The 14,566-nt window shown below is 40.0% G+C and overlaps 1 protein-coding gene across 1 annotated transcript; it reads right to left on the bottom strand.

Annotated features, from left to right (window-relative positions):
• Nucleotides 1-6,901: 6,901 nt before the first annotated feature.
• On the bottom strand, nucleotides 6,902-12,906 carry LOC144769757 (uncharacterized). Its single transcript, XM_078653937.1, has 2 exons — nucleotides 12,606-12,906; nucleotides 6,902-7,245 (listed from the first exon to the last, which is right to left on the bottom strand). Exons 1-2 carry the CDS (start codon nucleotides 12,904-12,906, stop codon nucleotides 6,902-6,904), a joined length of 645 nt encoding a protein of 214 aa, XP_078510063.1.
• Between the last annotated feature and the right edge of the window lie 1,660 nt (nucleotides 12,907-14,566).

The following is a 14,566-nucleotide window of genomic DNA, read 5'->3' as shown; positions in this document are numbered from 1 at the left end:
TTCCCGTTGTCCGTGGTCATTTCAAACAGTATTTTGAATGTTATTGGTTGGGTTTGTATTTTGCTGCCTTTCCTTTTACAGCTAGCTCCCTGATTCATTGTGGTCATTAGGTACCCGCACCGGTGGATGGTAAGTCGGGTGCACTGAGAAATAATAGTAGGGAACACACACACAAATTGGTAGAGCTCGTGAAGTCACCTGATCGATGTATATGGTGATTTGAAAGTATATGGGCCCTGAAGCCGGAAACGGCGAAAACTATTGGTCGGGTGGCCTCGCGCGCTCTATCACTTGTGGGCAAGTTTTTTAACCCAGCATAAAATGTATGCTCATTATAATTACGTACAAATAAGAGACATTTTAAGAAATAAGCAAATTGGACTCTGGTGGCCCAAAGCCCCACCTTTCTAAGAGCCCCATTATTAAGCTTTCAGGATAGTTCCAGAGAGTCGCATAACAAAAAAAAAAATTGGTCTCTCTGCAAAATATTAAAGGGCACTCCCAACTCTTCAATATCTCATAAATATTCAATGGCTTTGCACTGAATGGAGGCCCCCTGAACACTGGGGACCCCTTAAAGTTTTGTGGGTCAACAAAGAAGACTGTCAATGATCAGATAATAGTTCCTGATGGCGTGATGAGCTGAAAAGGGATCATTAATTCAGAATGTATCCAAGAGGGGGCCCAAATTATGTTTGATCAGGGTCCCCAAAATCCTTAGGATGTCCCTGGCACAAATACCATGTGTATGAAGCTGAAACAAGAGTTCTACAGATTTAGGGCCAGATGTAGGTAATTTTTATTTACCGACCTCTTAAATACCGAGTCATACCGACTCGGTATTTAAGAGGTCGGAAAATAAAAATACCGAGATGTAGGTAATTGCAGATGTGCAATTACCGAATCGGAAACAGTCGGTAATTTCTGATGTGGTAAATACCGACCAGTCAATGCCCATGCATTCCTATGGGCTTTGAAGCCCATAGGATTGATTGGGCATATACCGGTCGGTATTTACCACATCGGAAAATACCGACTGTCACAAGGGTGCAGGGGGTGTCACTTTGACACCCTCTGGCACCCCCAAAAGAGGCTCGGGTGCCATGTGGCAGGCATACCTGCCCTAAGGGCAGGTCTGCCTGTCATATGGCATAGGTGTGCATGCACACATGTGCATGCACACCAGAAACGGTATTTTACCATCAAGTAGTATTTGATGGTAAAATACTGATGTTGTACTGCTTGTGGGACTCAGAAGAGTCCCACCTACATACCAATTGTCCGGAATCAGTAATGATACCGACTCGGTATTTTACATACTCGGTAAATTTACAGGGACCTACATGTCAAATTGCTTTTACCGGGTGGTAACGGCCGAATTCGGCCGTTACCACCCGGTAAAAGCCTACCTACATCTGGCCCTTAATGTTGAAACCTACCATGTTATATCAGGAGCACCTCATACACACATATTAAAACGTTATCAATTCCATTCAGTTTTCATGAGTACAAATCATTTTCTCAAATTGGAGGTAAATCAAAAATATATAAAGTGTTAAACGTTTTACGCAACAATTCTTAGACGATGGAAGAATCCTTTAATGATCAATACACACAAATGAAAATGCATAGAATGAATGCAAATCTCACTGCTAATGCAGAGTTGTACTTGGAAACTGTAAGGAAACAGATCTCACAGTTGTATGTCAGAATATTGATGTAAAAATATTGTCTGACATAAATCTAGGGATCTAACCATCTTTTCTAAAAATGGTGCTCTAATGGAGGTAGATTATCTATTATAAACTCCCATGGGCTATGTTTCTGTAAACAATATATAAGACGAGCTATTTTTGTCAAGGTATATTTCTGCTGTAAAAATATTGTATTACACTCGTACTAGTCTGTGCACCTGGCCCATGCCTTTCCTTTCATACTATGTCTAGACATGGACCTTCCTCATAGACTGGCAGAGGTGGAGTAAAGATTTGAGGGTGCAAGTAAAGACACGGATTTCTGTGCCTGAAATGGAGAAACTAAAACAAAAATAGGAAGATTGATGGAATTTGCTATTTAAGATTTGTTGGTCTCCCTGAAGATTTTGATGGTGAAAAACAGCATTGTCAAACATTGAATGATTTGATAGTAACTACTGTCTTTGAGTGTAGGTAAGAATATGACCTATCTGTTATCATGTTACACCTGTTATCTGTTATCAGGTGACATCAAGTTACATCATGTTCCTTTTCATAAACCCAAACTTATTTACAACCACAAACAGTCCTTGCCTGTTTTTATAATTGTAAAGCCAAGGAGGATATTTTGGCCAAGGAAAGAACTGAACAGTTATTTATATTGGCTTTAGAATGTTTCCTTATATGGCTACTAAGACTATGCATTTGATTCCAGCTAGTGGGAAGCAGTTTTCCTGTTACAATGACAATACAAATGGCAAAGCTTTTATTGATCCGGTACGGGATATGTGAGCAACACGTGACAGGATCTCATCTCCTACACCAAAGAGAAAAGTCTGAGTCTTTAAGACATTAGGCTCATTTCCCAGGATCCAGTTTTGGACATTTGAAAGACAAGAGATGACATGTTGAAAATTGCCTGGATAGTACTAAATGGGGTGAAGGTTTTTGGTGCCATCAGCATTAATTTGTCACTGTGTTTTGTAACTATCAGACATGAATACGCATTTGAGACAGTGTTCACCTGTGAGAGACACATTACAAGCCAGAATAGTGATATTATTTGCATCTGTAAAGGAATGATGAGCAGGTGAGCTTAGTTGGCTTTGGGCACAAGGTAGGTTGCTGATCTATTGTTGTTTGAGAGATTGGGCATGGAATTCATAGCACTTTCATTTTCCCAAATGTTGGTGGCTCTGAGAACAGGATCTGATTTGGTGGTGGTTCTGCACACAAAAAGGTAGATGGCCCATGTGTACTATGTGTGGCTTTACCATTTCTAAATGGACAAGTTACAAACTAAAGCTGGCTTCTCAGATGATAATAAATTGTTTGTCAGCCAATGAGCATCATATGTGACCTAGGGCCCGATGTAGGTAAATCTGATTTACCGACTCTAGATTACCGAATTTTACTGATTCGGTATTCTAGAATCGGTAAATCAGATGTAGGAAAAAAATCGGTAATTTTTACCGAATCTGTATGATTCGGTAATTACCGAATCGGTATTTATCGATTCGGTAATTGTCATTGATTCCTATGGGCCTTGAGGCCCATAGGAATCAATGTCAATTACCGAATCGGTAAATACCGATTCGGTAAAATTACCGATTTTGCAAGGGGGACAGGGGGTCACCCTGTTGCACCCCTGATTCTGGCTTGTATGCCATGTGGCACACATACATGCCCTTAGGGCATGTATGTGTGCCGCATGATGTGTGCCACATGGCACAGGTGTACATGCACAGAAGTGCATGTACACAAGAATTCATTATTTACCATGACATAGTATGTCATGGTAAATACCGTATTCTTAATGGCCGGTGGCACTGTTTTCAGTGCCACCTACATCAAAAATTTGCAAATCGGTAAATTTACCGATTCGGTAATTTAGAAAAGCGGTACATTTACCGAATCTGTAAATATACCGAATCGGTAAATTTAAGGGCCCCTACATCTGGAACTCCAAATACCGGTCGGCAACGGCCGAAATCGGCCGTTACCGACCGGTATTTGGCCTCCTACATCTGGCCCCTAGTGTCTAGAACTTTGGAACTGAGGAACCAGATTCAAATGCTGGCCTTAGATTGATATCCTCTGATTATGGATGAATCAATTATTCTCCCCATGGCTAAAAATGTGTTGCATCTGGTTCTCTTGTAACATGCTTTAGGCTGGCAGATCAGGTTTGCGCTATATATAACTAAAATAAGTGGTTGGATTTTGGCAGGTGTGTCCAACATCTGAATGCATGTCCTGCTATTCTAGTTTTCTCAATGTTTAGGGACAATATTATTTTTCTAAAAAAGAACTAATTTTTGTGTGGCATGCTGATTGTGAGTATTCATTAAATAGTTAGAAGCAGCAGTGAAGGAAATTGTGGCTGGATTTAGTGAAATAAAGTTAACTGAACCCTATCAATGATTCATTCTACCACTAGGAGCACATACAACTCCATGACCAAATGGTCAGATGGTCTCTAGTCTTTGAGGAAAAGATTAAATCCTGCTTTATTTTCCAAAGATAATTATATTGTTTATTCAAGGGGACAGACCTTTTCTTTCTGCTTGTTTTTCAGGGTAATTAATTGTGGAAGTGGAACTAGTAATGTAGAAATGGAACTCCTACATGCTTTTATGTAGCTCTCTGCTCTATGTCAAGGAATGCATATGGTAATAACAAATTCAGAGGGGTGATATGCCATAATTTCCGACTTCTGTCTTCTGAAAATCAATGAAAGTGCCTGGAAAGTCTAAGCAGAGTAAACTTTGTAGAGTAATTTCACAGATCTTCACAAATATATAATCCACTTGATATGGAAATCTCTCAGCCTCACTAAAAATAGTTTATGAGTGGGTCTGTGTTTTCTGTTCACTGCACCAATTCCTATTTGCTCAGCAGTCAGAATTACTAGTTGGATGTTATTTAACCTAGTAATCCACAGAGGCGTTAAATAGCTCACCCTTCATTCAAACCTGTCTGATTTTAACTGGAGAAATGTGCATGGTATTTACCGTACCATTTTAATTTTGGTGTGGTAAGTTCCAAGATCCACATACTATTCCCCAAAAGCATGTTATAGGTGTCATTTATCTCATCTGATGAATAAAAAACCGTGCAGTATCATTATCAGGTGTGATAAATAACACCTTCAGTCCAACAAACATAAATCAGGGCCTATGTGTATCTCTTATACACTAGTTGAAGAGGTTCACAGTAGTTGTAGTTCCTTATCCCTTGAGTGAACTTATACAATTAAGGAAGGATATGTAGATTGAGATGGACATGTTTTTCATGAAATTACTGTAAAGATTGTTTTGGGGGGGATTAGAAGAACTGAATATTTAATTAGTGGTGTATATTTTCTGCCCATGTATGTAGAAGTTTGCCTGGTTTTTTAAAACACATTTTTAAAACATTTGAAGGACATCAGGAGAGAGATATACCTGTGAAGATGCTGGGATAGACAGTTAAGGTGTCCAATGCTGGTGGTTACAAGTGGGTGGTTGCATAACAAGCGCACATCAAAAATCCTTATCAAAAAAAGAAATCTACTTCTAGTTTCATGAGTATTTTTTTTAATGAAGTTCATTTAATAATTTCATTCTTGTATACTGTCTATGTTTTCATTACCTTCCTGCCTTCTTTTTAGGTCTGGCGTAGGGCAAGGCCTGTTGTTTCATTAACACTTATCTTTTCCAAACCTACTTACTGACAGGGGTTTTCAGTCCGCCCTCTTCATCTATTTGTCCCATCTAGCGACATTCCCACTGTGTTTCCGCCCACCCAGGCATACATCATGGGGCACAGGGTCAACCTACTTCAGCCATTAGCTTACTTCACTTTGAGTGATCGAATTCACTCTTGAACAATGTGCACATGCGCACAATAAGTAGTCCCCTCAGTTACAGGAACTATGGGTACAATGTGTGTTTTTACATTAAAAAAAACTATCTTTTGACTTTTAGAAAATGCTTCTTTTCATGCAATGTGTGCCTTCCTACAAAATGAATTAACAAATAAAACAGATATTAGTAAGACCAAAACCCAAGGGCAACAGCCAACACCCGACCTATTGGCTTTGCCAATACTTGTTTGTAATGTTTGTCCTTGCTTCTTCCTCAATAATTGTTCAGATGCTCCACTGTTGCTTTGTTCCTTTAATTTCACTCATAACATTTTAAAAGTGTTTCCATTTTGTCTGAAATAAACGTCTGATTTAGTAATTATTTCTATCAGTTTTTCTTTATTCAGTAAGCCAATTGGGGACAATCAATCATTTAGAAAACTATTTATACACCCAAAAATACACAGAGGATTATGAATCATTGTTTTAAAATATAATGTTCATTGTGCTTCACGCTGTAACATAACTAATGATAATATAAGGATATTAACTTTATGAATATTTGAGAAATGCTCTTATGAGGTCATTGCCTGACCCTGCCATGTGCCCTTTTCCTATATTTTTACCTTTACCCTTTTCTTTCACAGCCACCTTTTCTCTTCATTACCAAGTTATCTCCCTGCCACCTCTTCTTTCTCACCCTCTTTAACTCCTCATATTTCCTCCTCGATTCTTTTCCGGTGATTCTCCAGCAACTTGTTTCTATTGCTAGTCACCACCAATTAGGTTACTACCACCATCTGGTTCCTCTGTAAACCCTAGGTGCATTTCTACATATTCTTGATTTAGTGACAATTCTTCTACTAGATATTTCTCTTGTGGTGTGGATGTACTGCTTATTGCTGATTTGGCGATGGCTCTTCTACCGTATATTTCTCTTCAGGTGCTAGTGTCTGTACTCATAATGCTGATTTGGTGATGGTTCTTCTGCTGCATATTCCTCTTTTGCTACTTGTGTCTGTACTGCTTATTGCTGATTTGGTGATGCTTCTTCAACTGTATTTTCCTCTTTTTGTGCTGGTGACTGTTCTCCAAATTACTGATTTGGTGGTGTTTCTTCTACTGCATTTTCCTCTTTTTGTGCTGGTGTCTGGTCTCCATTTTGCTGATTTGAAGGTGGTTCTTCTACTGTATTTTCCTCTTTTTGTGTTGGTGTCTGTTCTCCAATTTGCTGATTTGGTGGTGGTTCTTCTATTGTATTGTCCTCTTTTTGTGCTGGTGTCTGTTCTCCATTTTGCTGATTTGGTGGTAGTTCTTCTACTGTATTTTCCTCTTTTTGTGCTGGTGTCTGTTCTCCATTTTACTGATTTGGTGATGGTTCTTCTGTATTTTCCTCTTTTTGTGCTGGTGGCTGTTCTCCATTTTGCTGATTTGGTGGTGGTTCTTCTTCTGTATTTTCCTCTTTTTGTGCTGGTGTCTTTTCTCCATTTTGCTGATTAGTTGGTAATTCTTCTACTGTATTTTCCTCTTTTTTTGCTGGTGTCTGTTCTAAATTTTGCTGATTTGGTGGTAGTTCTTCTACTGCATTTTCCTCCTTTTGCTCTGGTTTCTCTTCTTCATATTTCTTTTCGGGTGTTGATGCCTCTTTACCATCTCCATTGTCAAATGATTGACTCTCTGATTTTTCAATCCATGTGGGGTATTCTGAAAAAAAAATATATCCAATCAACCGGCGGATAGGACTTATGTGCGTCACCTTTTATGAAGCTATCCAGCCCTGTACTCTTGTGCTTGGTCGCATGCTCCTATAGCCCCTGCATGTAGATTCCCTCATTGATACACCTTTTGTCTGTAACATACCCAGCAATTCAGCAATCACATAAATATCTACATTTCAGCCTTCTCACCCCAACACAGCAATACTATGAGTGCTCAATAAAACAATATCAAATTATAGTATTGACAACATTCTTCAGTCAATCCAACAAAATTGCCTATTTGCCCTAACACCCTATGTGGTTCAGTATGCAGTTCCACATAGAGTCTGCCTCACAAGATGGTGCTATCCCAGCTATTATAGTTGTAGTGTCTGTGTTTTGTATGAGTACTGTTGTTGGGTGTTTCAGCGCTGCTGTTTCATTTTACAACAATCAATACATTCTGTGCAAATACTTCATCTTTGCAGAGAGCTGTATAGATCCTCGGCTAAGATTACAAATACACACTTACATGATTGTACTGGGAGCTAAATACAAGGCAAGAAATCCTCTAAAATGATTCCCATGATGCACTGAATAAACAACCCTAGCCGGTTGGACAGACATCCTGGAGGTTTCTTTAGTAGAATCTATTCCAGTTCTGTTTGCTCTCTTAGTGCAGACAGCATTGCATTCAATACATCACAAAAATCAATCCTTCCTCAAGATTCGATGGCTATTCTGTGAATCCCATTTGCATTACTGTTATTTGTGGCTTTCCTCCCTTTCTGTGCTTGACCTGCTCACAGGAGCTTTTTGGTTTCATCATTGATAGATTTGTCATTGGTCTTGCTCCAGATGCAGCAATGAATCTTAGAATACAGAGCCCCTTTAAACGCTAGCTTGCTGCATCTCAATGCTAGCTTATTGTCACTAGACAAACTGCAACAGAAATGTGGAAGATAAAACCTCATCTTTACAGACATTGAAGACCACTGTAGAGAAGCATTGGCAATGCCCAACGGGTCTTGCTTGCCCATACAGGTAAATGGGACTGATTGGCATTGACAATGTGTGTGTTTAAAATGAGGTCAATAAATTAATATTACTACACAAATTTCCAATTGTGTAAAAGCAGTAACTTTCATTGGCATTTCAGCAATTCTTGAAAGGACAGTTGCAATAGTTCAGGTTCAGGTGCAGTAATCATGAGCATTTTTTCTCCTTAGGACCAAAGCAAGCCTGTGGTAACAAGAATATTGTGTGCCAACTCACCAACGGTGCTTGCATGGTTGAATGCAAAAAGAATTGATGATGTATGGCATGCTGAATTAATCAAACACTCACCCCCAGTCACAGATCTGGGTTAAATCCATTGTTTGTTTGCATGCCACACCATTCCAGTTTAGACCCAGCTATATGCAAATCAGTCTTGATCCTGTTCCCCAAACTGGGATTGCATGGTTAGCAAAAGAACAATAGATTTAACCCAGATTTGTTCTGAATTCCGTCCATCATGTATGTGTCTTTTGTTTTCTCGCCATGTGTGTGCTGGGTATGCCCAGACGAGGGTCCCGGTTTACTGTGCCACTGGATTCCAGCTAGCCTGGCTGATGAGGGGGTGAAACCCCAAAACTGGTCGTAGTATGCTTGTTTACAGTCTAGGGAGAATCTGGTTTAGCAGTTCAGGTTGGACTGCTCCAATGAGGAACAGCGTCAAGACTGATTTCCATATTGCTAGGTCAAAACTGGGGTGGCATGGTGAGCCAAAGAATGAAAGATTTAACCAATATTTTTTGACTGGGGGTAAATGTTTTTATTTTTCTGTCATTCCGTCCATCATTTGTGTGTCTTTTGTTTTGATGGTCTAATGGGCCACTCACAAAAACATATAGGGCCAGATGTAGGAGCCAAAATACCAGTCGGTAACGGCCGATTTCGGCCGTTACAGACCGGTATTTAAGAATTGGCATGTAGGGGGCATATTTTACCGATTCGGTAAATTTACCGAATTGGTAAATTTACAGAATCGGTAAAATACCGAATCGGTATTTTTACCGATTCGGTAACTGCAAGATGTAGGTGGGACTCTTCTGTGTCCCACAGGCCTTACAGAATCGGTATTTTACCACCCAATCCAATTGGGTGGTAAAACACCGATTCCAGGTGTGCATGCACATGTGTGCATGCACACCTATGCCATGTGACAGGCAGACCACATGGCACACATGCCTGTATTCGGTGTGCTAGAGGGTGCCAAAGTGACACCCCCTGCACCCTTGCAAAAATCCCATTGATTCCTATGGGCTTCAAGGCCCATAGGAATTAATAGGCAATACCGAATCTTCCTAAATCTCCCTCCTTCATATTTACCGATTCATAAATACCGAATCGGTAAAATTCGGTATTTATGAATCGGTAAATACGCTTTTCCTACATCTGGCCCATAGTTCTTAGCATCCTGCACATTTTTCCTGAGTGCCATAAGGCCAGTCCAACCTCTATATAATTAGAATTTGTACCAGGGTCACCCAGACAGCAGCAAGCATCGTCAAGGTCTGGAAAGCTCGCCTATACCTATCAACTATCCCATCTGCAATCTACTACCTCTAACATGCCATGTAACTAATATATGGTAGATGACTCTGTACTTCGAAAGCTCAGAGTGAATCTTTTTGGCCCAGGGCCATCCTTCAAACATCATAAACATCACGGTAGTGTGACCTCTTGGAGTTTACAGCAGCCCACGTAGTATTTGTTAATGAATTTTTTTAGTTTTTTTACTGGGGCATTGTACAGAGATAGAGATTGTATAGAGGAAGAAAACCTTTTTTTCTGGACAGACAGTTTGTGTCTATGTTTTAGTAAGCAATTATGTGTGAGTCACACATACATTCAACCTTATGACAGACACGTGCATAAGGAACGACAATAAAGATGCTGAAAACAAAATAGGTAAACCCAATTCATCTATTTTTGATTCAGGAGCATATAAAGACAGGCAAAGACATACACAAATGATGTGGCATGAGCTGGTAGATTGAAACCATACCGCTTGGCTCTGACAATGTTTGTTTAAAAGGCTAGTTAGTTGTGAAAATAATGGTTTACATAATGTGCTGTGAAATGGATATTGAAACTGTGGGGAATGAACTGTTGGCAGGAATGCCCACATGGATACACCAATGAAAATCATTTGTGCCTGGTGTTTTTTGGGTTTCCCTCCTATTTACATGCCAGCATAAAAACACCATATAAGGTTTGCATGTGAGACTTCAACACCTTTTTGCCAACTTTACTTTTCTATTTTTTGCAGTTAATGCAACAATCAGGTGGTAAGTGTAAGCTGGAGCCATCAGCACAATTTGGTCAGTGCTCTCAATGGCGCTAAAGAATATTTACTCAGGTCTCAAGCACTGCAGCACAGCAAGAAAGGTTGCTATGCTGCACTGCATGAAAGGTAGAGAGCTGAGCTATGCTGTACATTGAGAGATATGGTGCAGTTCAGTCCTCTGGCACACTTGTGGCTGTCTAACGCCAATGCAGGCACCCTTGCACAATGAAACAAGTGTGCCTGTGTTGCAGACAGGATCGTCTATGGGCAAGTAGGGATGCTTTCCTGAATGAACGCAGTCCTAAGAGGCGTTTTATTTTTTGTAAGTGTATTGCAGAATGCACACACTTAGAAAGAGGAAATAACAGGAAGAAATAAAACATATTTCTCCCCACTATGGCATGGTCGGTGTGGCGTACCATTGTGGCACCTTTCTAGGTTTACTGCCTGAATGCAGTAAATCTGTGATTGCATCATATTCCATTAGTGGATGCACAGGAAAGCCATGCTCCACCCATGGGGGCTAGGTTATGAATGTACCATGGGCCTGTTTCACAAAATGCCTCATGCATGGAGCAGACAATGACTGTGACCATTCAATGTATGGGGCAAACATTGGTCTTGTTTGTAGCATTCTCAGTGCCATCCATCTGCTAGAATGATCACTTATCGACCATTTTTCTAATCTGCACAATCATTCAAGATTAAACATTCACATGTCTATGCTTGATCCTCAATGAACACTGTACAAAACAATGCACCTACCTTTAAAAATGAATTAGTATTCAAAATATGCGTGCAACCGGATTAACCTTCTTAATAGGACCTATTGATCACTAAAATTCCTCTTAACAAATGATGGTGGTCGTTCAATCGCAGACTTAGCACCAGGTATCTTGAAGGTTCTTTCTTCAATTATTCGGCTAAGATAAAACCAACGGCACGTTTGTCGAATATATCTCAAAGCATATATTTTCTAACTCCCTCTCTTTTACCATTGGCCCCCCTACCGACCTCAGATTTCCAACCACTTTGCTTCTGGACCAATCACCATCCCTGAAAAGAAATTCCCCTCTACCAGAAGACATTGTTGTGAAATGAGACATTCTGCTCTGTGCCAGAAATAAGTGCAATCCCTCTGCTGTACTTAGGTATGGCTGAACTCAGCCTACTGTCTGCAAAACGTTTATTTTTGCATATTGATTTTTGAACAAAAGATGTTTGTCCACAGTAAGGCTTAATGAGGGAGGAACATTTACATGTTACACTTTGGTTCACTAAATATGGAAAAAGTATAAACTGCACGTTGAATAGAGATAACAAAAGATATCCTATTCCTGACTGGGTTTGGACAGTGCATATTCATGTAATGCCATCAGGGCAACATTGACCTCCTTATCATTGAATTTGTGCCATTTCTTCAAGACCAAAGGTCATTTTTGCATGGGAGGTTTGTATGAGGGACCAAAATAAGGGTAGAATATTGGGTAGAGGGGGCATTCCTACCATGTGAAGTTAGGCTGATTAGTAGATGTATCATGCAAGATGGGGTACAGCAACTTGAAGGAAAGAGGACATGGGCACAAGGGAACCGATAATAGTGTTTTCCAACACAAATGATTGGGAAGCACCGTGAGCACTTGTAAGACCTGAAAATGCCAACCTCTCCCCAAAGCAGCCTGTGTAACTCACTGAGGTTGGTGAAGATGTATTTTGAGGGCCCAGAATGGTTAGGCCTTCATGTGAGATGCTTGTTAACGTGGGCCCTTCTATTCTGTACTTGAGACTCTGGTCTACAAGGAGGCACAGTGGATTACCTGGGATAAAGTTGATTGTGTGTGTAGGGATCCTGGCTTTGGGCTACTTAGTCACAGTACCAGACTCAATATCATCCCCTTCCGACTCAATTTTTAGATCACATTGGTTACAACATCCTTCTACAGTCAGACAAATAAACAAGGGTATTTACAGCCTTGGCATTGAGAGCGGTCACTGGAAGAGCTCAAAACAATGAGAAAATAGGGAATTCTTACCAAACATCGGCTTTATGCACCTCTTGCCACACATGGTCTGGCAGCACTTCCACATGCCATTGCAATCCATGTCCATAGAGCAGTTCTGAAACTTGGAGAAGTCCATCAGATGCCAATGCTCGGGCTTTCCGTGAGGGAAGTGGCCATCTTTCTTGTAAGGTTTGTCCCAGCCTTTCATCTGAGGTGGATCTCTCCTTGGGTGTGCTGTTTGGCCAGAGGTCTCATCATATGATTCTGTCATCTTCTGCTTAAACAATTCAAGTGCTTCTGGGTGCTTTGTGAAAAATTCTTCCAAACACATCCCTGGTTTCTCTTCACCACCTTTGTAACCTAAAGCAGGTAAATACAAGGAAGATTGTGTTGGTACTCGCAGGCAACTACCAAAGTTAACAATGCATTGGCATGTCAGAACATCTTCTCTGTGTTCTCCACACCATAGCTCATGTTTAGGTAAATCTGCAAATTATCCACTTCTTTCACGTCACACTCCTTTTCAACATCTGATATGAACAACATCACCCCATCTTCCTTGTAACACATAGATGAGTGACTGATTGAATACTGAATTAATTGTATTGTTTGATTTGTTGCTGGGTTGATAGAATGCTGAATAATTGATGGGTCTTAAACATTGCATACTACTCTATGAGGCTCTCTGTAGGTCATGCAGTTTTTGGTGTCGTAGTACCGCATAAGGGAAAAATTGATACCATGAGATAATGTTTGCAAGCAAAGCTTCTGACATGATTATGCCATGCTGTGCATTAGGAGGGTCAGAGTGCATCACTGGTAATGAAGTTTATGAATAGGCTCAGACAGGTAAAAACAAAAACAACTTTGGTTGCTTTGGAGAAGAAGGCAAATGATGGATAAGGGAAAGTGGAAGACAGGAAACTAACACAGACCTAATTACTAAAGGTGATACCATAGAAATGTATGTACGGATGTAACCACTGGTTACCTTAAATTAATATCTATGAGCTAAACACAGCATCCCTGTCAAATGCGGGGACATAACCACTGATACCTAGTGGTATGGGGAGCCAGGTGCTGATAAAGATCAAGGGCCCGATTCACAGAACTAACTTAAGGCAAAATCCTAAACTTACTACTTTTGGTATTCACAGATGGTATTTAGTAGTGGTAAAGTTAGAATTTTGTCTTAAGTTTGACTTAAGAAAAACTTAAGAAAGACTTAAGACAGACTTAAGACAGACTTAAGTGGGATTTTGTCTTAAGATTGTCTTAAGTTTGTCTTAAGTTTGTCTTAAGTCTGTCTTAAGTCTGATCAAGGGCCAGATTCACAGAACTAACTTAAGACAAAATCCTAAACTTACTACTTTTGGTATTCACTGAAGGTATTAAGTAGTGGTAAAGTTAGGATTTTGTCTTAATTTTGACTTAAGACAAACTTAAGACAGACTTAAGACAGACTTAAGACAGACTTAAGACAGACTTAAGACAAACTTAAGACAGACTGAAGACAGACTTAAGACAGACTTAAGACAAAGTAAGTTTAGGATTTTGTCTTGAAACTGCCCCCAAATGAGGCGTTTGGGAAGGCTGTTGCTACCCATCTGTCTCTGTATCAGTCAACCAACATCCTCAAAGCTATTTCTTGACCTCAGATCTCTCTGAAAAGGACATACCATCAATTGGTGCTAAAGGATAACAACATTAAAACAATAGCTCCCCAATAAACTGTAAGGCAAAACAAAATCATAACTAAGCAACTTGTATTCAGTCAGTAATACACCTTGTCTACCATGGTGTTTCTCAAACAAGTAGGCTTATGCAAAGGTTTTTTTTATGCTGGTATCATCTCATGTAACTTCTGCGTTTCATTTATTCACCATTTCGCATGACGCAAAGTTTCACGTGATTTTTTGCTTTTGACAGCCTGGTTCATGTAGAAAACGTTCAGTCAAGAACAAGAGATTTTCTCCTTTAACCAGTATTCT

This window comes from Lissotriton helveticus, chromosome 7 (assembly GCF_964261635.1).
Source record: "Lissotriton helveticus chromosome 7, aLisHel1.1, whole genome shotgun sequence".
Classification (NCBI taxonomy): Eukaryota; Metazoa; Chordata; class Amphibia; order Caudata; family Salamandridae; genus Lissotriton; species Lissotriton helveticus.
This window is presented reverse-complemented; position numbering and strand designations above follow the sequence as displayed.

Excerpts from the sequence above, each read along its gene's own strand:
- LOC144769757 (XM_078653937.1), bottom strand. The coding sequence starts at position 12,906 with ATGTGTTTGGAAGAATTTTTCACAAAGCACCCAGAAGCACTTGAATTG. Across the intron at positions 7,246-12,605 it reads GTGCATAAAGCCGATGTTTG|AATACCCCACATGGATTGAA; the intron begins GTAAGAATTCCC and ends TTTTTTTTTCAG.